This window comes from Ammodytes marinus (genome assembly GCF_949987685.1).
Source record: "Ammodytes marinus genome assembly, chromosome: 18".
In the NCBI taxonomy this organism is placed as follows: domain Eukaryota; kingdom Metazoa; phylum Chordata; class Actinopteri; order Uranoscopiformes; family Ammodytidae; genus Ammodytes; species Ammodytes marinus.
In genome coordinates this window covers 24,509,992-24,535,091 of record NC_137222.1, presented here as the reverse complement: position 1 = coordinate 24,535,091, position 25,100 = coordinate 24,509,992, and the positions used below count along the sequence as shown (strand labels likewise).

General features: G+C 39.6%; 1 protein-coding gene across 1 annotated transcript in view; it reads right to left on the bottom strand.

Annotated features, from left to right (window-relative positions):
* The window catches only part of scai (suppressor of cancer cell invasion), a gene marked incomplete at its 3' end in the record, with an annotated part of 37,904 nt that extends 13,617 nt beyond the window's left edge, over positions 1-24,287 (bottom strand). The window contains exons 1-11 of the mRNA XM_080046795.1: positions 24,058-24,287; positions 22,627-22,751; positions 17,009-17,104; positions 16,396-16,482; positions 14,255-14,353; positions 13,022-13,118; positions 9,902-10,000; positions 7,037-7,189; positions 5,793-5,894; positions 2,737-2,838; positions 1,498-1,576 (exon numbers count right to left, since the gene is read on the bottom strand). Coding sequence (XP_079902921.1) covers positions 1,498-1,576; positions 2,737-2,838; positions 5,793-5,894; positions 7,037-7,189; positions 9,902-10,000; positions 13,022-13,118; positions 14,255-14,353; positions 16,396-16,482; positions 17,009-17,104; positions 22,627-22,733 — 1,021 coding nt within the window. The 5' untranslated portion in view covers positions 22,734-22,751; positions 24,058-24,287. The remainder of the gene's footprint in view (positions 1-1,497; positions 1,577-2,736; positions 2,839-5,792; positions 5,895-7,036; positions 7,190-9,901; positions 10,001-13,021; positions 13,119-14,254; positions 14,354-16,395; positions 16,483-17,008; positions 17,105-22,626; positions 22,752-24,057) is intronic.
* Positions 24,288-25,100: the final 813 nt, after the last annotated feature.

Genomic DNA, 25,100 nt, shown 5'->3' with positions numbered 1-25,100 from the left:
GTTTGTAAACAGCATGGACTCGCAGTGCAGGCTGTGCCGGGTAGCCGATGACTTTGCTGGACAATTATTAGAAGATAATACAAATGCAGTGTTTGCTCAGACCGAAATAATGATATTAATCACTTAAAAATGTGCAGCTTATGATGTGCAACTGAGTAGGAGCACTGATTCAATAGTGCACACACCGGCCACTTAGGAGCGCTGCATGGGACTGCGTAAGGGCAGTTGTCTCCATCTTGGAGCAGCTGGGGGGACACTGAGGCACGGGGGCTGCATTCATTCAAAATGTTAGCCTAAGTATTAAATATGTAGTAGGCCTACACTGCTCTTTATGATAAAAAAAATACACGGCACAACATTCAGCTTAACATTTTATTTATTTTACGCACTTTTTAGATGTTAGTTCCTCTTTTAATGTGTCATTGATCGCTTAAGCGAGCGATTTATTTCCACCGTTAACCGGCATGTTTTTCCGATCTGCTGGTGGAGCAGGACAGTGGGCGCTCTCACAGCTGATCGTTGCCGGGTCGGCTTGTGCAGCTGACGGCCGGGCTGACCACTCGTGCCAAGCGCATGCTGTCATACGCAAAACGTGTTATTTTTAGTTTTTAAAACCCTTTTGAGTAGTGCTATCTAAAAGGGCCAATATATTCTAATCATTCAAATCTCTGCAGACGTGTATTTCTTTTATGGGGACCATTATCGGACAGTTGGTGCGTCTTTTTCTTCTCTACCACTTATATTATGCCCGCACCCCCAGTTGGTTGCATTTCAGAACAGCAACACGCTTTTTTAGTGGCGATTTTTGAGTCAGACCACTTTTTCTTCATCTATGTAAAGAAATGGCGACATATAATTGCATATGCTGTTTTATAGCATTTCAGCGATAGCCTACTGATGTAAACCTCAAATGCAAAATCCTCAGCTGGAGATCGTTGTCAACACCAACGCTGTTGACCGCAGCAGTTATTTCATCACTAACTGCTGCCTTCTGGCGTTCTTTGAAGCCGTAATGCTCCTAAATGAAACTATTTTTTTTCTACTTTCGCTGTTATTCTGTCAATTTCTACTTCAGAGAAGTTCCTCTTCTGTGCCGTAATGCGCATATCCATGTCGTAAAACCTCTGGGCGAGGCCTCTAAACTGAGAAAATATAGGGGCGTGATACGATTGTTTTCAGCCGCCGCATTTATCAATAATGGCCTGGCGTACGCTGAGATTGGCGAGATATGACTGTTTGATAAATACCACGCGATACCTGGCGTAGGGAGGTATTTGCGCAAGAATCTGCACCAGTTTCCACGCAAGTTTGATAAATGAGGGCCAGTGAGAGGAGATATTCACTCAGTTTTACCAAAAGTCATTTGGACTACAAACATTCTCCAGAATTGCTTCTTTACAGAAATTATAACCGTTTTGGTGGCGTGGCATGCCCATATTTCAAGAATCCTCAAAAAAAAAAATATATATATATGGTTTGTAATATTGAGCATTTTACCTTCATAATCTGAATGTCCAGTTGGGAAGACTCCTGTAGCCGACAGGTAGACAAGCAGCACGCTGTTGGCAGGCAGCTCCTGGAAGTGATGGCAATGAAGGAGGAAATCTGATTAGGTCAAAAGTAAGGCATACAGTACATAGACCTACATGTTCCTTAACTATTGGCATGAAGTTATGAGACTTAAACAGAAAAACAATAATGAGACAGAAATGCAGAAGTAAACATGGACTATGGGTCTCTGTAAACAAAACCTCCTCCAGTGATTAAAGGTGGGGTAAGCAATTCTGGAGAATGTTTGTTGACAAAATCCCTTTTTTGTCAAATCAGTGAATATCTCCTCACAATCTGCTTCTTGTCCGTAATGTGAGTTCGCCGGAAAAACAATCTGGTGTTAATACACAGCGCAGGCTCTGTAAACTGGTATGTAAAGGTAAAGGTGGGCCACGTCGTATGTAAACATGGCCGTCTATATAGAATAGGCTGTGTATTAACACCAGATTTGTTTTCAGTGCACTCAGTAAAGACAAGAAGCAGATTGTGAGGAGATATTCACTGATTTGAAAAAAAGTTATTTTGTCAACAAACATTTTCCAGAATTGCTTACCCCACCTTTAAGTGACTTCACCTTTTGTCACTATTATTATTCTCTCAGTAAGACAAGATACAACAATATAACGTTAACAGCACAAAACTAACCATCTAGATAGGAACTGTGAGGGAATTTTCAGTCTTTAGTATGGTTAATATTATTGGTAAAGATTAATAGTTCATTTATGCCTGTCTGTCTCTCTGACTCTAGGTCAGCCTTGGAGCCTGTTAGGAGACACTTAGGTCAGTTGTATAGATAAATGTTATGGTTCACTGTGTTCAGCTCTGAACCAAAGCATTGGTAGGCTTGGTGCCCGAGCCGGGGAGGTGGTAGAGATAGCACCAGGTTAATACACAGCTCTCAGGAAGGGTTTGTCAGAATTGAAGTGCAAGTCACCCGAGTTGCAGTCCGGTTCTCCTTGGCCAAGTCTGTAATAAATATTGCTTCATAATTCATCCCAGTCTCCTGAAATATTCTTCCACCTGAGTTGACTTCAAACCTTAACAGAACTTCCATCACAGGAACCATGTCACAATCCAACACTTGTGATTCTTAAGATTGACACATACTGTATATTAGACGTATGCCTGCAACTTTGAACGTCTACAAATAAACAAGTGGAGCCTATGATCAAAGTAATGACTCACCTTAAAAGAGGCAGACAAGAAGGTGAAAAGCTGGCTGAATGTGGGCTTGTACAGCAAATACTTGTGAGGGTTTTCTCTCTTAGCTGGCTTCTCATTGGGTTCCTGTGGAGAAATACTTTAGATTATTACTGTTCATATTTCTGTTCAATTTACTTTTTGTATTTCAGGATAGCCGGTCATCTAGGATTGTTGTTGTGGATTTGTATATCATGTTTGTCACCCAAAATGAGTCAGTGGGGAATGATGCATCACTCAGCACTCATAGGGCTGGTTTCGCAGACATGGATTAAGCCTAGTTCTGGACTAAATTGTACTGTAGTGAAAACAATGAGGTGTTACCGTGGCCGAGTGGCCTGTTGTTTCCACTAGCATAATAGTTACTTCTAAAAGGAGGAAGACATCTCACCACACTTCAAGGTAGACGCGGGAGCAGGAGAGTTGGTCTAACAGGATTCTTTATTAAAGGTTTTGACATCACAGGTTTCAGCTTAGTAGACAGCTTCTTGCTATATCAACACAGGTGTTAACTATACGTTACAATCATAACCTTCTCGTTCAGTTCTTATCTTTCCTACCTAGCCTATTCTCGACAATTGGGGGTATAGAGTTTCCATCAGCAGCCTTCCTTTCCTCGGGCGTAAAAGCGCAGTTTCTAGTGAAAGTCCTCACCTTTATACTACGTCTGTGTGTGTGTGTCTGTGTGTCTGTGTGTGTGTGTGTGTGTGTGTGGGTGTGTGTGTGTGTGCATGTGTGTCTGTGGGTGACTGAGAGTGTGCATGTGTGTGCATGTGTGTGCATGTGTGTGTGTGTGTGTGTGTGTGTGTCCGGGACAGATCTTATATCAAGCCTTATTAGCAATAGTGTGCTTTTAATAGAATCAGATGATAGTCTATTCGTAGCCAAATCTTGCAATCGTGTTCCTATCTTCCTGCTGTGTCTGCAACACTTGTTGTCGTGTAGTGGTGGCCTAAGTCAGTCTGACCTGTATGTGTTGTGGTGCAGTTATTGCTTAACTCAAACCTCACTAACTTCTCTTTAATATAACATAAATATGTTGGAAATCCCACAGTACTTTCAATGGACAATCTCCATTCAAAATTCCATTTAGTCCAGGACTTGGCTTAATCCATGTCTGTGAAACTGGCCCTTAAAGTTTAAAGTATGACAGGGTGGTAGGATGGCCTAGAGGAAAGGTGGCCGACCAGAAACCATGAGGTCGCTGGTTGGATCCCCGGCACTGGACAGGAGGGTGTTAGTAGTAAAACTAGCAGTGGCTGGTATTACGTCTACGGTGCCCACCATCTCTACCATTGTGTCCTTGAGCAAGACACTTAACCCCAAAACTGCTCCAGGGACGCTGTACTGCAGCTGACCCTGCGCTATGACCCCCTCCAAAGTGTGGTAACTTGAGAGGGGATATGCAAAAAGACAAATTTCAATGTAACCAACCATTGACTAATAAAGTAACTTAACTTAATGATGACAGGGCTGCTATTAGGGGACAAAGTACAGGCACATACGTACATGTATTTGCTACTGAATGGCAATGATGGTGACATTTTCCTTTTTTTCACTAAAAAATGTGCAGTTTTATCAGACCCTATAGGACAATATAAACACTCGTAACTCCACTGGTTAGTTTGGATGATCGTTTTGAATTGCATCATTTAGTCACCAGCTTTTACTTTGAAATAAAAGAATGCCTTGAAGATACCCTCTAATCAGGCTCAATCATTCATGAGATATCACATGTTTACTTGCCTGGGTGGAAAGTTTAGTCTTCTCTAAATTATTTTGAAATACAAATGTCATTTTTCATTTGAGCAAGGTAAGACAGCAAGGCCATGCACCTTAGCAGTTGATGTCTTTTACCTTTAGGTTCATTCACTAAAAACAACATACTCCCTGCAGTCCAAATCGCACACTCTTCTACTTCTATTCTACATACTACAGATGACCATAACAATAATCTAGTAGCATTCAGTACGCCAGTGCTTCTCAATTATTTTCTGTCATGCCCCCCCTAGGGGACAGAAATTTTTTCGCGCCCCCCCTAAATTGAAATACTATTGAGAACCTGCCAATATTTATTTATTTATCTGTACAAAACCACTGTATGAGTTTCTGGCACGAGCATTCTGCATACAATCACCTTATTATCAAATTAGATAACAAAAATTAGCTGAGATAACTTCTGCAGCAAAAACATTAAAAGTTCAGTTTATTAGCTCAATTTGTAACATTTAAACAAGACTGCTCAGTCTGTGTGAATCTCAGGACAGAGAAACAAGAGCAAATGATTCACTGAGGTTTGCATTTCATTCAAAACATTTTTAAACTGTAAACATAGTTAAGGTGTTTTTTTTTATTATAATATAGGCCAATAGGCCTTCTTTCATGCGATAACCAATAATTAATTAACGTTATTATTAGTCTACTTGCTTGATTTATTTTTAAATAACCTACAGAGACACTTGGAGACACATGTGGACATTTATGTACTGCAAATCTCAGCCTTTCCCGCGGATATGACCATACACAAGCACACATAGCGCTTGCTAGCACTTTAAAAAAAAAAAAAAAAAAAAACATTTTTTTTTGTCAGTTGGAAATCAAGGCAGCCCGCGCCCCGCCCCGCCCCCCCTGACAACTCACGGCGCCCCCCCCAGGGGGGCGCGCCCCACCATTTGAGAAGCACTGCAGTACGCGAACAATTGGGAAATACTTTCATTTATTTATTTCATCATAACATAGCTCCTTGATCTTGCCTCTTGCCTATATATCCGTCGCATCCCCTAGTTGTTTTCATACAGAGGCTCTGTCGATGTGACGTCACTACTGGTGCACACTGGATTGTGGGTCAGAATCAGCCCAAATAGCGTGCTGTTTTCAACACTAACATTTAAAAAAAATTTAGTAGGGCATCCTGGTATTTTTTAAGCAATGCTAAATCTGACCGCAAAAATTGGGACACCCTAAATATTTTTCTACTATACTAAATAGCAGAGAGTATGGGGGATTGGAACGCAGGGACTGTGTTCAGACATGGCTCTCACCAGTGTTCCTGGTTTGGAGGTCTGTGTGGCCAGGTTCACAGGTTCCCTCTCCAAAGCTTGAAGCATGCGGAACATATCCACAGTCAACTCACTGAACTTCACCTAAAGGGAGGGAGAAAGAAACAATGACATTTACTTACTATTGGGGAAACTGGTGGATATTATAGTATTTGAGGTATCTCTGTCCCATAGATCTTACAAAGGTCAGAGTTTTTTCAGGTTTTATTTCTCTCCTAAAGCTGGAAATAGAGAACACATGTTGGATGGATTCATTTGACGTATGAGTGGGGAGAGTTTCTTTTTCTTGGTGGAAACAAACACCAGATAAAATAAATTAAAGATATGCATTTGGACACAGGGCTACTACCAACAAAATGGTGGTACTTCCACAATTTCTTTTACAATGTACAGCAGTGTGCTCACAAAAGCAATGAAGTAGAAAGATTTAAAGCTAGTGCACATGAATGAGAACAACGCTGATTTCAAAATGTAATAAGTAGAAACACTTTGTGAGTGATTGATGAGGACGGAAAAATGCATTCAACATGTTTGTTAGATGTGCAGGACGCACACTGTGGGATTGGGTGAGTAACTTCAGTAAGCATAGTTTTGTTTAAAAAAAAACTCTGTCACAGAGCTTGAAGACAGAACACACTATGAACAGGTCGATGTCACATTGTTAGGTAGGATGGAGATGTCCACCAAGACATGGCCTCTATTAGGACCCTGAGGCAGCAGCTAGCTAGAGGGTGACAAAGTGTCTAGAATTGTAGAAGTTGTAAACATTAAGTAATAATTTGATAATTTTTTTTAAAAATGTTTTAGTCCATCCAACTCCAGATTCATGAAGTATTCTTTATCAAACACGTGTTTTACACCGGTGGAGAAATCCATGCTATCTGTGCGTGACACATAGGAGAGGGCCTGGATTACTTTTGCATTTCATTGGTACCTCAGAATTGTATTTTCAAGTAGTAGAAAATGATCAAAATTCTCAAAAAAACTCCTTCCTGCTATTTAAAAACAAATCTGTTCATACTGGTAGTTATTGCAATAGGCCTCTATCCTAGAAAATAGCAGTAAACTACATATTATTATGTTTTATAACAGATCCCCAGGTTATACTGGTAAGTTTGAAAAAGGTGTCCAGTGTTTGATATTGTCTGTTTGAAAGCCAGCAACAAGGACTGTGTTGATGTGTATGCGCTGTTAGGAAGGGTGAATTAGAATTAGTGGGTTAAAACCTGGTTGTTACAGTTGCCGATGATTAGTGCATCTGCAAGGACCAGCTGTCCGACCACCATGCCTTGTTCCAGCGGCGGCACACTGCTCTCCTGCAGCCGATTGCTGGTCACCACCACAGAGTTATTGTCATTCAGAACCACCACGGGATCCGCCTGTTTTAACAAGTGGATAGAAACACAGAGCAGTGAGCCAAAAGCTGACACAATGTACCAGGCACGAGACAACTCTATACAGCCCCTGAAAAAATGAAGAGACCAGTCTGGATTTTTCTTAAATCCTCATCTCTACATTACTTATTGAAAATGCTCTATATGCTAATATTTGTATTGCGAATTTGGTAGACATGTTGTCAGTAGTTCAATTATTAAATCAACATTTTCATTCTACTCAAATATATACCTCTAAAGAGTAAAACAAGAGACACAGAACATTTTGAGTGGTCTCTTATTTTTTTTTTGGAGCTGTAGAGAGACCTTTTTAATTTACCAGAAATATTAAAGGCTGAATTGAAAGGTGTACAGTGTGTAATTATGGAATATTTAGAGACATCTAGTGGTAAGTTTCCAGATTAAAACGCTCCCTTGCTATCCCCCTCTATTTCCAATAATTACAGAAGCTAGAGTGGCTTTCAAGGACAAGAAGGTAGTTACTAAAGATGCCTCAAGTCTTTTCACAATATCAAGTGATGAGATGAAGATGTATTCAGTTATTTATTCTATAGTACTTCTTCTTCTTGGTCTTCCAACAGGTGCATTTCCCCAGGATGCCCACTATATAAAAATGTGTCCGTTCTGTGCTACTTTAGAAAAATGGTGGTGCAACATCCTATGTACAGTAGAAATAAAACTCTTATACTGAATAAAAAAAACTTTGATTTTGCACTAATGAAAACCTACTTATGACTATTATATTTCATTCGTACCAAGTCTGTTCTGAAAAATACCAATCAATTCTATTGACAGAACCTTTAAGATTTTAATTTCAGTGACTAACTTCAACCCTCTGTTTGAAATCAGCAGACATCAGGGGCCGTATTCACAAAACATTTTATCTTAGCACTAAGAGTACTCCTAAGGAGCACTACAAGTTCTTAGTAAGGAGTAATTTCTTAAAACCTATTCACAAAGCTGATAAGACCAACTTTTACTAAGGAATGGGAGGGACTCCTAAGCTAAGACTAGAGGGCGGTGTTGACCCTGTTGCTATGGATGATGTCATGTTCATACCTTCTATGCCCACAGTGATTGGCTGAGAGGGAATGAGAGCTAAGAGTGAATTTATGATAGAAACACTGTGGGAGATATCCATATCGTGTCGCTGTATTAAAGTAAAGAGTTTTTAATATACAATTAATGACAAGTGACACTGATTTAACATGAAACCAAGATACTGCAGGGTTTCCCACACATTATTTCACAATTAACCTACAAAAGCCCCACATTCATTTTAAATTTTACAATGATTTGAATCGTAAAAAATATCCTCATTGAAGAGCTGCACGCCATGCACTCTCACTGTATTTCTCTCAACGGCGGACTATGCAGCAATAGTCAGACAGCGACAAACCAGGAAATTCACAATTAAGAAATAACAGCCGGCGAAATCGTAAAGTGTATGCGGAAGGAAAAAGGCGAGACGCGCAACTATACAGTAGCAGACCTGTGGAACGGAGGAGATGCTGCGAAGCGCCATATAGGCCTCTAGTAGGAAATTAAACCCAAACGTGACAACAGTAACTTTCAGCGCATCGTAAACCCAAAGCAACTGCAGGAAAAGGAACTTAATATTTTTTTTTTTATATAAATGTAATAAATATAAATGTGTCTATACTTTCTAAATATAGCTTTACTAAGATCATTAACCACTTACAGCTATTAAGGTACCTTTTGTAAAGCTCACTAGCATTAAATCTCTCCAAAACACCATCAAAAGATTGTCTGTGATCTACTCTTAGTGACTTAGGACACCTCTCGAGGACCCCTAGCTTTTCATAGATTTAGGAGCTAGTTTCAGCGCTAAAATGCTTTGTGAATTACACTTATCTTAAAAAGTTAGGAGTCCTAAAATTAGGAGTGAAACGCCCCTTATTTTTGAGAGTTACTCCTAAATCAGCACGTTAGGACCTAAAGGCCAGGACACACCGGCCCGATAATCGCCGTCGTAGAGTCGGGAGGGGGCGGGGACACGAATCTGTTTGGTGTGTGCCGTGAAATCGGTCGTCGTAGATGTAGTCGGGCTTCTTTTGAGCCGATTGAACATGTTCAATGTTCAATCGGCGGCGGGCAGTCTTTCAGTTGGAGCAATTTGATTTGTGGAGGGTTAGCGAATCAGTGAAGCCCGGAAGTGAGGCGGGTAGCACAAACAGCTAACAACACTTAGCCATCGTTTTAATGTGTTTGTTTGTTTCGTTCAGCAAGTACTCACATGCATCAACCCTTGTTGACTGCTCGACACTCTCTGCTAAAAATGGTGCTCTTTATGGTCCATAAATATAAATACGTATTTCTATCTATGTTTATGGTCTAGAGAGCCGTCCCATCATTTCCGGCTTCCGTATTTTTTCGGGCCACAATACAGATTAGCGCCGTCTGCTGTTATGGAGACATTATGTCCTGCGCAAGCGCAGAGCATACGGAAAGTCAGCAGTAGGTTTGGCGTGTTCTTTGCACTTTTTCGGCCGCGACGGGAAGACTGGAGCTCCCTGAATCGGCAGTCTCCATTTTCGGGTAGTCGGACTGGTGTGTCCTGGCCTTTAGCCTTAAAATGTTTTGTGAATACGGCCCCAGGACAATGGTAAATTGTAATCCATGTAAAATGGATAATCAAATAAATATTGAAGAAGGTACTGAGTTGTGTTCCAGTACCTCTATAAAAGCTGCCACCTCCTGTAGAACCAGGTTCCATTCCAATTGGTCCTCTGTGTTGAATCGCTGTGTGTAATCTTCGATTTCCTCAGATAATTCCTGCAGAAAGCACACACATGCATCAAGCTTACAGAAGAGGTCATGAAAACCAGCGACTCCCACCCCTGCCCCTGGACCAGTTTGTACCGGGCCTTGAAATATTTCCAGGATAATAAAAATAAATAAATAAATAAATAAAGTTAAAAAAAAAATAGATTAAAATGTGTTTCTTTGAGCGGAAAGCCTTGTGATGACAGCTCTTTGGTTCTGGACACTGGTTCTAGACACTGGCTATGTTACCCAGGGGGAAAAACACTCTTTTTTTGGAAAACAGAAATGGGCTGTTGTAAAAGGTTGTTCACCAGAAATGATATCTAGGACCTTCAAGGATCACAACCTGGGAGGACAAACCATGGTTTAATGCGAGGGTAAAATTTAATTTTTTTAACTTATAGATGTCATCATGAAACTTTGCCAGTTGATTACTGGCATTAAAACAATGATTTTTTTTATTTAAGATTTTTTCCAAAAAAAATTAATATAGGGGAGAACGGGGGATTCTGAGGCATCGGGTAATGTGAGCCACCCCCTGTATCTAGGCAACGGAAAACATTTGTGGTCATGTGAGATATATGTTTTCAAGCATTTCCCCATGACCCTGAAAGAGAGGACCTCATGGTGCTGTGGTAAGCATGTTTTTTTTCACCAAAATAGGTATTTTGCATGTAAAAGTAAATTTTCTTGCTGTCAACTTAATCAACTGTTGTGCCAAAGCAAATGTATTCACGTAGAAAAACTTCTATCATACGTGTTGATGAACTACCAACATATGAAACCATGTGATGCTGATAACTGAAGATTAGCCTGAAATGCTAAGAGAGGTAGCTTTTTCTCAAATTGTGGTGGTGGGGGAAAGTGAGCCAAATGCTGTGGGGGAAAGTGAGCCACTGTCTCACGTTCCCCCACCATGAGGCACAAGTTAAGTTTAGTCTTAAACATATTTTAATGTAATATTACATGACATATGTTTTATTTTAATGTCATACACATTGTAGAAAAGCCATCATGCCAAAGAAATACACCAGGAAGACGACCTGGGGCAACCACACGGAAAGAGCACCTTCTCATCTTTCCCTGTAACCTTCAGGGCTGGAATGTAGAGTAGGCCTAGTTGTAGAGTATGACAGGCTGATGTTATAATCCAGTTGGGTCTTCTCCTGTGTTCTGAGTCCCACGCTGTTCTCGCTGGTTCTGATTTTCCTATGCTTTGACCCCCAGACACTAGCTGGCTCTAAGGGTCCAGTGTTCTGACCCCCAGACTGTGTTCTAATCTAACTGGTTCTATCTTTCATTTGAATCTTATTAAAACCTTTTGAATTATAATATGTTGTATTTGATTTTGTTTAGAGTTACTTTCAAGTGTTTAGAAAATTTGCTTTGCTTAATTGACCAAACCCCATCATTCTTTTACTAGTCCGACATTAGTTCTGGAATGTGCGACTAGCTTTCAGGATTCTTACTGTTACAATATGTGTTGTTATGGTAGTTTCAGAGTGGAAAGAAGTGGATCAGTTTACCCCACAGCTGGGGTAAAGTGAGCCACATGACAACTTTTTTTTAAAACAATCATATTTTCACTGCCCTTTGTCTTGAAAAAATTCTGCTAATGCCCATGTCTAGGAAACATCCTGAATTAATGGGAAATGTGTAAATTTGAGTGATAAATCATTTTAGCTCGCTTAGAGGGGAGCAAATGTAAAAAGTGGCTCAGATTACCCCGTTCTCCCCTACTATATGCAAATTTGGCATATTTCACAAATTATGCACACATTTGCATATCTTTAAAAACCAAAAATCTAGATATTGGATAAAGCCAGAGTTAAAATCTTTATTGCATTTTGACATTATATAAGTGTGTTAAGTTTCTACATAACAAACTTCCTCTGAGAAATGGTGTGATAATTCTGGTTTGATAGTGGTTAGATTGACATGATTTGATAGTTTTTTTTCATTACTCTGACCCAAAAATCTCAACTTCTAAATGATTTACATCAACTAAACTTTCCATAATCATTCTTAGCACTATTCTGAATATTATTAAAGAAGAATTTTTACACAGCCTTTTATAATTTTATAAATCAAAAAATACTATGTACAGGTTTTAAAAATGCATTACGGCATGTTTTGAAGAAGAAAATGTCTCATAAATCAGACTATGAACAACATGTGAAAAAATCCTTCTTATATAATAACCTACAGAATAGTGCTAAGAATGATTATGGAAAGTTTAGTTGATGTAAGTGCTTTAGAAGTTGAGATTTCTGGGTCAGAGTAATGAAAAAAACTATCAAATCACGTTTATTTATACACTATCAAACCAGAATTATCACACCATTTCTCACAGAGGAAGTTTGTTATGTAGAAACTCAACACACTTGTATAAAGTCAAAATGCAATAAAGATTTCAACTCTTGCTGTAGCCAATATCTAGATTTTTTGTTTTTAAATATATACAAATTTGTGCATAATTTGTGAAATATGCCAAATTTGCATATATATTCCAACATTTAAAAAAAAAACTTCAATACAAAAAAATCATTGTTTTAATGCCAGTAATCAACTGGCAAAGTTTCATGATGATATCAATAAGTTAAAAAAAAATAATTTTACCCTCGCATTAAACCATGGTTCTGATGTTCTATTTCGGCCCGCTGTAGCTTTCCAGCAGGTAGTTGACCAGGTTGTCCACCCAGGTTGTGATCCTTGAAGTTCCTAGATATCATTTCTGGTGAACAACCTTTTACAACAGCCCATGTCCAAAAAATCACTTTGCCCCCTTGGTAATGTAACAATCAATGTATCAAACGGTCTTATCTCGCCAATCTCTGGTGTTGAGAATGTGGAGGTGAGACCATGAAATTGCCTGCAATAATATGCCAAACACTGAAGTGAAAAAAATGCATGTTTGAATGAGGTACACAGGTGCATCCAAGCTCCTCAGAAACTACAGCGGGGGTTGCACAAGTAGCAAGGCAATTTCATCATCTAGAATAAGTTCTATTTAAAACCTTGCGTCCATACCTTTACCAAAACTTTAACCAGGTCCATCTTGTTGAGCAGTAAACAGACGACTATGTAGCGGGCATAATACCGGAGCTTCTTCACAACTAACTCTGGTCTGATAAAAGATAAGAGAAAGACAACATGAAAAGTCAAGTCAAACATTTCTACATTAAAAGGGCCACATTGAGGCTATTGATGACACCATATGATTACATTTTCAATCTGAGGATTATAATTAGCATGTCTGTTTGTTTTTCCATACAACTGGTTATTTATTGTCATGTATCAAACAGTCATTCGTCCATACTTATCTTTTATTGCTAACAAATCTCATGAAGATAGGCAAGCCAACAATCAATGTATGTTCTATGTAACAATCATCGTGTGTGTATCACAGCCCGCTATCACTTCTTCCTCTGAGCCACAGAGCTCCATTGTAGTCCAGAAAAAAATGAAACACGCCAGTGAGCCACATTGTTGCACTGGGTGACATGTTATTACATAAACAGGAGTTCGATCAAATAATTGGTTGGAGAAAGGTTAGGTCTGTTTTTTTTATTTTCAGCCCAAATTTTTCCCTTGCATTTGATTTTTCTGTGTCGACATTTACTTAATAAATGTTCATTTAAGGTCAATTTCACTTCTCATTTGTTATTATCATTTGTTAGATTTTATCAAAAGCAAAAAACTAAATATAAAGAACAAACACGACATGATATCGACATAATATATTGGCCGACCTGCTCTCCCTCTCTCTCTAAATATCGCTTAAGAAATATATCTGTGTTGAAAAACACATTTATGTTAACCACTAATATTTTCACGGTCCCACATAAACTGTCCTGCTGCCCCAAAATAATCATAAGAGCACCAAATGTGGATTAATCTACTGCTGAAAATAGTTCCCAACAAATGCACTATTCCATCCTGTTTTAGTAATATTTGAAAAGGACAATGACCAGCTTTTTAGGGAAATTACTTTGCAAAATGTAACACTAACTATGATATATAAATATATTTGTGACATGTTTTAAAGATGTATGTCTTCAGTTGGAAAAGAGAGTAGGGAAGCCAGAAAGTATGGATTTGTATGGGATTTGTTGACAACAATTTAAAAAAAATATAAGATTATTGCCTATTCATTTAAACAAAACCGTAGGCGTAAAGCCTATGGTTGTGCTGCATATATCCATTATCTATGGAATGAAAAATTGCAACTTACAATATTAAAAAAATGATCCTGGAGCTTACCGGTCCTCTTTGTTGACCTGAAAGTAGTAGGAGCGCTGCCGGATGGCTGAGTAGAATGAAAAGGCCTCATTCAGGTAACTGGTTTCTGAGGTACGAAGGCTGTCAATCAAAGATGAGAAAGCACAAGGTGTGTAATAGGGCTGGCCCGAATGCCATTTTTCAGGCTTCGAATATTCGTTGTTTTTTCCGAGCGAATATTGGGATATTCGTTCCAGAAAAACACACCATCAAAAACAACATTAAAAAAAAAAAAAAAGAAAAAAAAACTTTAATAATCCCTATATACTCCCTGGAACCGATTTTGACAGTATCTGCATATTTTGTTGAAGATTTACGCGCTCGGAGGTGAAGTAATGGATGCGCTATGACACTTAATGATGTAATATCCTCCTAAATGAGCAATACTACTACTACTACTACTACTACTACAATATTACTAACTTTTATATCCAAATACAAAATTATTTGATGACATTATATTGCAGTACTAGCTTCTTGCAAAAAAAATTGTTAAAAATAAAATAAAAAATAAAACGAAGCTCCGAATACTAATTTAAGCTCCGAATACTAATTTTCCGAACGAGTATTCGAATAATTCGGGCCAGCCCTAGTGTGTAAGCATCTCTGGAGTAGAGCACAGTTTAATAAAGATCAGACACTATATACACAAAGAATATTTCCTGCAGCAAAGATCCATCCAATCCAATTTGAACTTTCTTCCTATAATGCAATCCAATGTAAAGCCCTTTGAAATACATGTCACTTGTATGAAAGGTGCTATACAAATAAATATTGATTGATTGAATCCTGTCTCTCTCTCTCAAACCATTTCACTTGTCAAAGGTTTATTCAGATTAAAGTGAATGGTAAATGGAAATGGATTCCACTTATATAGCGCTTTTCCCTGGTTTTTCACAGACTTAAAGCGCTTTACATTGTTTTGTACACATTCATCCAATCTAGGGATGGGCATAATTAATCGATTGCTCGATCATTGCTCGTCAAGAATATTGTCGATCACGTGAAATTGTTATCGATCATATAGCCGTTGTGTTGCGTTGGTGTGCGTCCGGCAGCACAGAAATGAATTTCACTATGTGGCAGCACCATAGACTGTATGGGCAGCAATGAGACATCCTACCAGCAGGGGGAGATACTTAACTAGTAGTAGGAGACAACAGAACAGGCTCAGGCAGCAGCCTGCAAGCTGCCGTAATGTCAAAACGTAAACAGGAAGAAGTCAAGGGGAAGTTTGGCATCTGACAGGTCCATGGGACAGCTTTAGAACCGAAAATAACTAAGTTCATTAAGCATTGTGAAACCTTGTATAAGTAAAACACTTAAACAAACTGAATTATGTACCACTTGTACATTGAAGCCTACATCCGACCCTGTTTAACGTGTGACGTTAGCGCCGCTAGCATTAGCTACTAACTTTAGCGTCTATGCTTTCCTACTTCGCCTTCATCAGGGAACTAATTTGCACATATTGTTTATTAGATGAAGTAACGTTAGGTCCTTTAACACTCAGAGAAACGTGCTGTGCCCTTATGCAGTCTTTGCCAGCATCTTAGGAGGCGCATATGTGTTTCAAGGTATCGTAGCATTGGCTCATAGCCTCAGGCTATCACCAGCGCCGCATTTTCTTATTACCAGTTGCCTTGTCTTAATAGATTGTTGTTTGCCTAGAAGATCTTGGAATAAAGATGTAATTGAGTAAAAACCTCTTGTAGTCTATGGTAAAACGCTGTATTTTGGATGTTCTGTTGGCATTTTTTTAATATGTAAAAAGATAACGATTGCTCGATAATTGCTCGTTAATTTTCCCGATGATCGATCAATGAAATTTCTTAAAATGCCCATCCCTAATCCAATCACAACCACATTCATACACCGATAGCAGCAGCTACCACGCAGGGTGCAAGCTAACTATCGTGAGCAATTCGGGGTTCAATGTCTTGCCCAAGGACACTTCAACATGTGGCGGGTGACGGGGGATCGATCCACCGACCCTGCATTCCAATGGCCGAACGCCCTACCCGCTTCGCCACAGCCGCCCAAGTGAATATGAAGACAGACAACAGTGTGGCAGTTGAAAGCCCTTGTTGATGCGTGTGGTCTAGAGACATAGGTTTACTCACTAGTAGTGGTAGTAAAGCTGTCCAATTTTGGATGCCACTTCCCCAATCTGCCATCTCTTCAAGCCATAGCGACTGTCCAGAACCTGCCTGTCAAGAAATGAGAACATATGATACTGAGCATGAGAACACTGGAATGAAGGAACTCATCAGATCGTACAACTGATACTGAGACCGTTACCCATTACATGTCGTTAGCCTCATAGCATAATTGCCTAAATCATATTTACTCTACTTTACTTTTACTCTACATCTACTCTACCCTACTTTATAACCCTTAAATATGACTTAGGCAATTATGCTATTAGGCTAACGAAAAGTAGATGTAGAGTAGATGTAGAATAGAGTAGATATAGAGTAAAAGTAGATTAGAGTAAATATGATTTAGGCAATTATGCTATGAGGCTAACGATGAGCATCTGTTCCTATGTTAATGACCTAAGACACATGACCTGTGTCCAACTCAATATTGTTCCTCAGTCCTTTTCATGAGATCATTACGGCCCCTTACCATTTCTCTGGTAATTCTTCTATACTGAAGCACATGCTTGAATTTGAAAACGGCCACCAATATAGTATAAGAAACTAATATGAAGTAATGAGAGATGGGAATAACCTGTGCTGCTGCTGAAACTTCCACAGCTTAGTGTAGACATCAAACGTCCGGCCAAAGTAGGACTGCCACTGCTTGTGTCCATACTGAGGAAGGTCTCTGCAGAGAGGGGCACAATGCAGGTCAGAGGATGACAGAGAATGACAGTATATATTAAAGCAATAGTTCAACATTTTTATATCATTATTTTTTTGTCTCACTCTCCGGCTCAGGAAACGGTGACAGAAACCGTTCCTGTAACTGTGCGTGCATTTTTGTTATAGAAATGGGCTAAAGGTCTCTCATCCAGGTTAGCTTAGCTCTAACACTGGTAGTCAAGGGGAGCAGGTCAAAAGATAAACTTTACAACATCACTAAATGCTCCTTTGTGTTTGTAGAGACTTGTTTATTTACCACGTTATATTGCGCTCTATATATATTTTTCCTTTAAAAAGCTCTCAGCTCTCTTGTGGAAGTGGAGCGAGTGAGAAGAGAGACGGAGGAAGTAAATACTGTGCACTTTCCTTCAAGTATGTATTTGTTTCTAAAATCACATTAAGTGCAATAAAATATAGAGCGCAACATAACAGTTAATAAACAGGTCCCAACAAGCACACAAATGAGCGACTTTTATCCATTTCTTCTTCAAAATAAAATAATAAATGTTGAACTATTCCTTTAACATCATGCATGTCCGTTAATATTTAGATTTTGGGAAATGTTGCTACAACAAATGCTAGGATATGAAGTCCCAGTGAGTTGTTTGGCATTGTATATAGCCTATGTAGTTTGAATCTGAAGAATTACACTTTGAGGCAATAGAATAATAGTATTAAAATACTATTATTTTATTAAAATACTATTATTAGCCACTGTTTCAATGAGTTGGGGAAAAGTATCTTTCCAGACACAAGACCAACCGAAAGTCATTTGTTGGAAGAAATCTTGGAAACAAGGGACACATTTTCAGAGTAGAAGAAACACAAAATGTGAGAAAAAAATAGATAGAACATTTGTGTTACTGTTATTCCAAATTTCCTAATACTGAAGAAGATGTCACGCAAATCAAACTTTGAGAAGGCAGTGTGTCTAACCTGAATTACTCAAATGACAATTGGCCTATAAATGGTGTAAATAGGTCAGTGATGCTGCGCTGATTAATTGCTTCAATTACATAATCACAAGAAAGAGAGGGGGGGAGGAGGGAAAAAAGTTATTTCCAGAACAGGAAATCAGTCAAAGTGGCCACGAATAAGATGTAAGGATATTTGTCAGTTCAGGTCGGTTATGCAGATGTGTTTTTATTCTATCATGCAAATGGTTAGCCTCATAGCATAGTTGCCTAAACCATATTTACTCTACATCTACTCTACATCTACTTTTCGTTAGCCTAATAGCATAATTGCCTAAGTCATATTTTAAGGGTTATAGAGTAGGGTAAAGTAGATGTAGAGAAGAGTAGATGTAGAATAGAGTAGATATAGAGTAAAAGTAGAGTAGAGTAAATATGATTTCGGCAATTATGCTATGAGGCTAACGAAATATGTGATTATGTGTGTTAACCACTGCCTGCTTAAAAGGCACTCTATGTAACTTCAGTCAAGTGAACATTCTCCAAGGTTTATTCTCATAATTGAATACAATTGGATCCCTTGGACACTGTTTATAGTGTTTGAAAGCTACCTGAAAAGTGACTGTTTCACTGTTGTTTACAGCATCGGGGCTTACAATTTTGCGTGCAAAGATATTGTTGTCTAACGTTTGGTTCCAGGTGCCTCAAAATCATTTTGATTTGATTTATGATGATATACTAGTCAATACTGAGAATTACACGGATAATAAATATGTAAATATGTGTATGCTGTGTAAATCTTAACAAATCGTATATTGACGAAAAACAATTAAATCAATAGGGTATAACATAAAATATTTTGCCTTTGTATTGTTTTCAACTTGATTGTATGTGAAAAAAGGATTAACAAATGATCATATTCTGTTTTACATACGTTTTACATAACGTCCCAACTTTTTCGGAATTGGGGTTGTACTTAAAAGGTGAAGTAAGTGATTTATTTATGTTAATATAAGTGTTAAATCGCTCTTTATTCATACAGTGATCACTTATATAGTGTGAGCGTTTCATAAAGCCGATCTCTCAGTCAGTCGCTCTGCATGGAATCGGCAAATTTTAGGAGATCCCACTACTGATAACCAATCAGAAGAGAGAACGCTACAAACCGGCACCCGTCTCACTGCCGGTGCACGTGCAGAGTGACAGATGGGTGAATGTGTATGGCCAACAATGGCGGAGCAGGTAAAAATCCTTCCCAATGTCTGTTTTGATGGTTTTTAATCATGTTTCATCACACTTACATATCTGAGATGATGCTAGATAACGCGCGGTTTGAAGACCGCAGTGCATTAACGTGGGGGACGAGGGAGGGGACTGCTAACAGGATCAGTATGGGTCTGGAGTATCAATGTGGTGCATCGCAAACTGTTACGTTTTTCTATGGGGCGGATAGAAGCAATCTATGCAATTTGCGTTTTAACTGTTTTTAAACTGTTTTTAACTGTTTTTAATGAGTCTGTTTTAATCATTTATCCCTGCCTGGCGGTCCGCTCTGTGGCGTCGCTGTTGGCGTCTGTGTTTCGCTGCCCGGCGTCGGTGCTCCTCCGGCTGGTCCTAGCTCTGGGTGTGCCGATGGCGGCGGCGGATGCGTCGCGCCCTTTGTGCTTGGCGCCTCTGGCCTTGCCTCATGGGCTGGGCATGGCCGGTCCGGCGGGCCCGAGTGGGCTGTACGGGCCGCCCCTCCGGGGGTTTCGACTGTGGTTGCTCCTCGTGGCAGCGGTGCATTTGGCTATTTCCCTATTCTATACTCTATTCTCTATCTATGGCCCCGGTCCTCCTCGGGACTAGTGCCACACTGGGGCGTGCTCTCTGGGGGCGGGGTGCTGGGGGGCAGGCTCTGGGTCTGGGGGGCTGGCGCCGATTGTGTGTCGGTGGGGAACGGTAGAGTGTAAATCAATGTAATTTAATGTTAATTGTGTTCATATTGTTTAACATTGTTATAGCGTTATTATCAACTGCCTGAGGAGCTGCCTCGGTCTCGGTTTCCCTGGTCGTGACGAGACGGTGTGGATCTGGTCCCCCCTCCGGTAACATCTGAGAATGGACCATCAACGCGAAAGATGTTGCAGTGGTTAAGGACGCCACCTGGAGACGTGGGATGTAATCCCGGCGATGGAAACCTTAGTTTTCCCTGGTGGAGACGAGACGGTGTGGATCCTCTGGCAGCATCTGAAGTCGTCCTGCATCCACACTATTCGCACTTTACTTAGTATTACCATGTAATCACCTGGTCAATGATCAAATGACCAGGTGATTTTCTCTACTTATGACATCTATTGCAGTATGTCCGTCCTGGGAGAGGGATCCCTTACTCTGTCGACTCTCCCTGAGATTTCTTCAATTTTTTTTTATTCCCGGTAAAGGGTTTTTACTGGGAGTTTTTTCTCAGCCGAGCTAAGGGTGTAAGGGCAGGGTGTCATATTGTATCATATTGTATCATATATCATATTGTATGAAATGTAAAGCCCACTGAGACAAATGTATTTGTGATTTTGGGCTATACAAATAAAACTGATTTGATTTTGATTTGATTCTAAGGGACCTTAACTGTTTACATTGTCAGCAAACTCTGTTAATCCACATGAAATCTGAAAGCTCCTCACACCCCACAGCCACTCTGACCTCCACACACACTTACATGAAAGGCACTAGAACTCCTATACCTGCCTTAAACGTTGGCACTGGACACAAAATATTCTGCTCTATTGTCTCATTTGAACATACTTCTAGAGATGCACCAAACCACTATTTTTTAAGTACGATCCGATTCCCGATAACTGAGTTTTGGATATAGTCCGATACCGTTACTGTCCGATATCATAATTGTCATACATTTCTTTGTTGGTGGTGATGTGTGTAAGGTTAGGATGGCTTAAGAAACACAGCAATTCTAATTTAAAAGAGCAAAAAAAAACAAGAATGCATAAAGCATATCTGAACTGCTCTGAACGGTTTGAAGATAGAAGAACATCAGAACTCAACTTTTTCATTTCAAAATGATTCTTAATGTGTGCATAGCTATGGTCTTAAAATGTCATTTTATTTCATACTTAAAATAATTAAACAAAAACATTTGAAAAACTGATTATGGAATTTGGATGGGTACGTGGATTGCAGTTGTCAGTCCGATTTTCAGATAAGTATATTGCAGCCATATCAGACCGCATACCAATATTGGACGGGACAATTTTTAATCCCGATAAAGGGTTTTTTACTGGGAGTTTTTTCTCAGCCAAGCTAAGGGTCTAAGGGCAGGGTGTCATTCTGTATGGAATGTAAAGCCCACTGAGGCCATGTCTATTTGTGATATTGGGCTATACAAATAAAACTGACTTGATTTGATTTGATTTGATTGGTTCCTTCCCTAGATACCTCCTATGGATACTGGGCTGTAGTGTTTGGGAAGTACGGCTCTTTTGAAGGGAGACAGATGTTATGGCTCCATTCCTGTCCAGGAGCCATTCAAATAAACGGCTTGTCATTTATTTCTTTTTCAATGTGCAGGTGTTACCAGGTTTATCTCATTATTTAAACTAATCACAATAGGGTAATAAAATAATAGGATTTGGATTACAAGACAACCCAAGTATATCATTTGGATTGGATAAGGGTTAGGAATTGGCATGGACTTCACGATACAATACGTATCACGATATGATATTTATCACAATACGATGTATATTCAATATGAGATCACAAAGAATGTATACAGAGCTTAAATACAAGTTGCTCTTTACGATCTGGGTGGTCTTAATACATCACATCATAGTCTATTGATAATTCAGCAGAAAAATTGAGTCAAAACTATTTATATCCAAACTTTACTTCAAATTCAAAACTCTGTCATTGGAGGCAACCAGCCATACTGCTGCATCTACAGGAGCGCAGGTGTAGTTCCAATCCGCCTAAAACTAGAATTTTTCCTTAAAAAAAATATCGATTTTTGGAGCAGCTGATGATACGATACAGATATCAGGGGAAATACATTTTATAATATAAGCGTATTGCCAGACATATTTTTTTTTAATCACAGCCCAATGTGGATGAGATATAAAATGTGTTGTGACATAATAAAGCCTAGAGCAGAGTTCCAGTTGAAAAAATCAAATGTAACAACACTACTTTAGGGGCGGCTGTGGCAAAGCAGGTAGGGCGATCGCCGATCGGCCACTGGAGTGCAGGGTCGGTGATTCGATCCCCCGCCTCTCCCCGCCACATGTCTAAGTGTCCTTGGGCAAGACATTGAACCCCAAATTGCTCCCGATAGTTAGCTTGCACCCTGCGTGGTAGCTGCTGCTGCTATCAGTGTATGAATGTGTGTGTGATTGGGTGAATGCGTACAAAACAATGTAAAGCGCTTCGAGTCTGTGAAAAACCAGGGAAAAGCGCTATAAGTTTACTTGGCTGGATTTGTTACACATCAGTCCCCTGCACCAAATGTATTTCCCACTGACTAGCCACTGGAAGTGAATGCAGACAGTAGAGAACAACAGAGTGAGCCCAAACTGACCTTAGCCCATTGAAGAGTTGTTTGGACTTGTCCAGCAGGTAGCAGAAGTCTGTGACAGTTTTCCTTTCACCTAACGGAATATCTTCCTCATTCTCAGCTCCAGTCATGGCACTGACTTTACACACCTGATGACACACAAAAAGGAATACAGTTATACAGTTATAGTTAAACATGCAGATGTTAAAGGTACCATAGTATGTGAGGCGGTCGTGGTGTAGTGGTTAGAGACAAATGTCAACCAGTAACAAGCACCTACTGATTACTTCTATGTGGATATCCTATACACTGTTGCCACTAAACACATTTTGCTTACAAATTATTTAAAATGCCCTATATGAACAGAATAACCTTTTATGGGTTAACCTGGGCTGTCCCACATCTCATTTTCACAGTATAGCAGCAAACTTCCAGTAAGATGGATGTGTAATGAGGTCAAGGCAAACGGCACGGTCTGGTCACACACTGTTCAGCTTCAATGCTTTGCCTTATTAAAATCATTTGCTGCACATGTAAAGTGGATTCTGCCATGGAAACGACTGACTGACCAAGGCTTCATGATACTAGCCTGGGGTGGTGTGTGTGTGTGTGAGTGTGAGAGAGAGAGAGAGAGAGAGAGAGAGAGAGAGAGAGAGAGAGAGAGAGAGAGAGAGAGAGAAGAAGCTGTCAGTGTGGCCAGAACGAAAGTCTGCAGGGTAACCTTGGCTGCTGTGCATCCTGTCATTCCACCAACAATGCACTGCTCTCAGCTTCAGTGCACATGTTATCATTAAGAAGGCTCGTAAACACCTGCTTGATTATGCAACGCGAATAAGCATCAGGTATTTTGCCCACAGCAAAATGTACGTACATTGTCATGCTGTATGTATGGAGTATGTATCTTTAGACTAATGACATGGCTCATTCGTTGTTAAATCTTTTTACGGCGAACGTGACCAGACGTTTGACTGGGGGAAAAAAAACTAGAATGAGTCAAAAACAAACCAACACGCACAGCCTTAAATATGTTTGAAGAAAAAGCCAGGCATTTCACTACACGTACGGTAACTGGTGTATTGTATCTAAATTATTAGCTATATTTAATGTCGGAAATAAGCTAACTCCGCTATAATGTAAACTAATGTTGAGAGTAATGAACTGGGTTAACATGAATCTAGCTAAATAGTTTGTAATGACAGACCGAGCTTCATTGAGCTGCTTCAGGCTATAACATAGCCATTCCTCTGTATCGGACTGTAACAGCGTTCATTCACGGGTACATTTCAGTCAAGACAGCGCATTGTAAACGGCACAACCAAATATACTAATGTCTGTGTGTAACAAAGAAGAGAGCAGTGGTAGCTCATTTAGCGTCCATTCATAAAGACAGGTCACACACACACAGGCTAGCTGCAGCGGGTACTGCTTGTGTAATTCACATTTGTTCGTTCTTACCTCGGCAGCCGGCTAACGTTAATATATTCACAGGACAGGAGGACCACAGTGATGCTGCTTCTCACAAATCAATGCAAAAGCCACGACGAGCTCTGTCGGTGAAGCGCGACTTTGTTGGCATCTCCCTGTGTAGGTGACACACCTCCGTGGAACGAGCACGCACGAGCCGTGTCCCCGCGGAGCAGACCGCTGTCAGTCCGAAGCTGGATGTCGCTGTGTGAGATGCTGTTTGTCCGGTGACGGGTGACAGATAGGCTGGCTCTATGGGCTGGCTGGGTCAACTCAACTCTGCCGCTGGCTACACTCCTAACTGGAAACGGCTAGCTCATTCCGGGTCAACGCTTTCAAAATAAAAGCCAAGAGATAATATCAGTAGTAGATCTTTAAATTATCTCTGCAGTAGACGTAAAGTCCCGACACACTGCAGTTGAATAGGGTAACATAGATAGATAGATATCATGAAACCATGCCAATTCAACATTAAAACCACTATTTTTTAGTATTACAATTTTTTTCAGAAAAGTTTAAATGGATAATGTAGATTTGGCAATATTTTACTAATTTATGCATACATTTGTACCTCTTTAAAAAGCAAAAATATAGATGTTGGATGTAGCCATAATTAAAATCTTAATTTCATTTTTACAACACGTTAGTGTTCTTAGTTTGTACTCAACGGATTTTGGAAACAACCTTACATTTTATAGATAAAAAATACTATGTAAACCTTCATTGGGGCTTAAACAGTTATACAAAAGAAATGCATAAATAGGACTGAGGAGGTAGGCTATGTGCCTTCAATGGAAATGATAACGGCTCCAAGACACCTGAAGTGGAGAGGCCCTAAATGTAGACAATGATACTTTTGTACATGGTAAACTTTCCTAAATTTATCTGGTTTTTATCTTAAAAATAAATCAAGCTTTTAAATTGATGTAGGAAGTGAAGAACACAATATTTTCCTCTGAAATGGAGTTGAAGAGAAGTATAACCTAGCTTTTAATAAAAACACTTAAGTAAAAATGACTTTCCACCAATTGAGG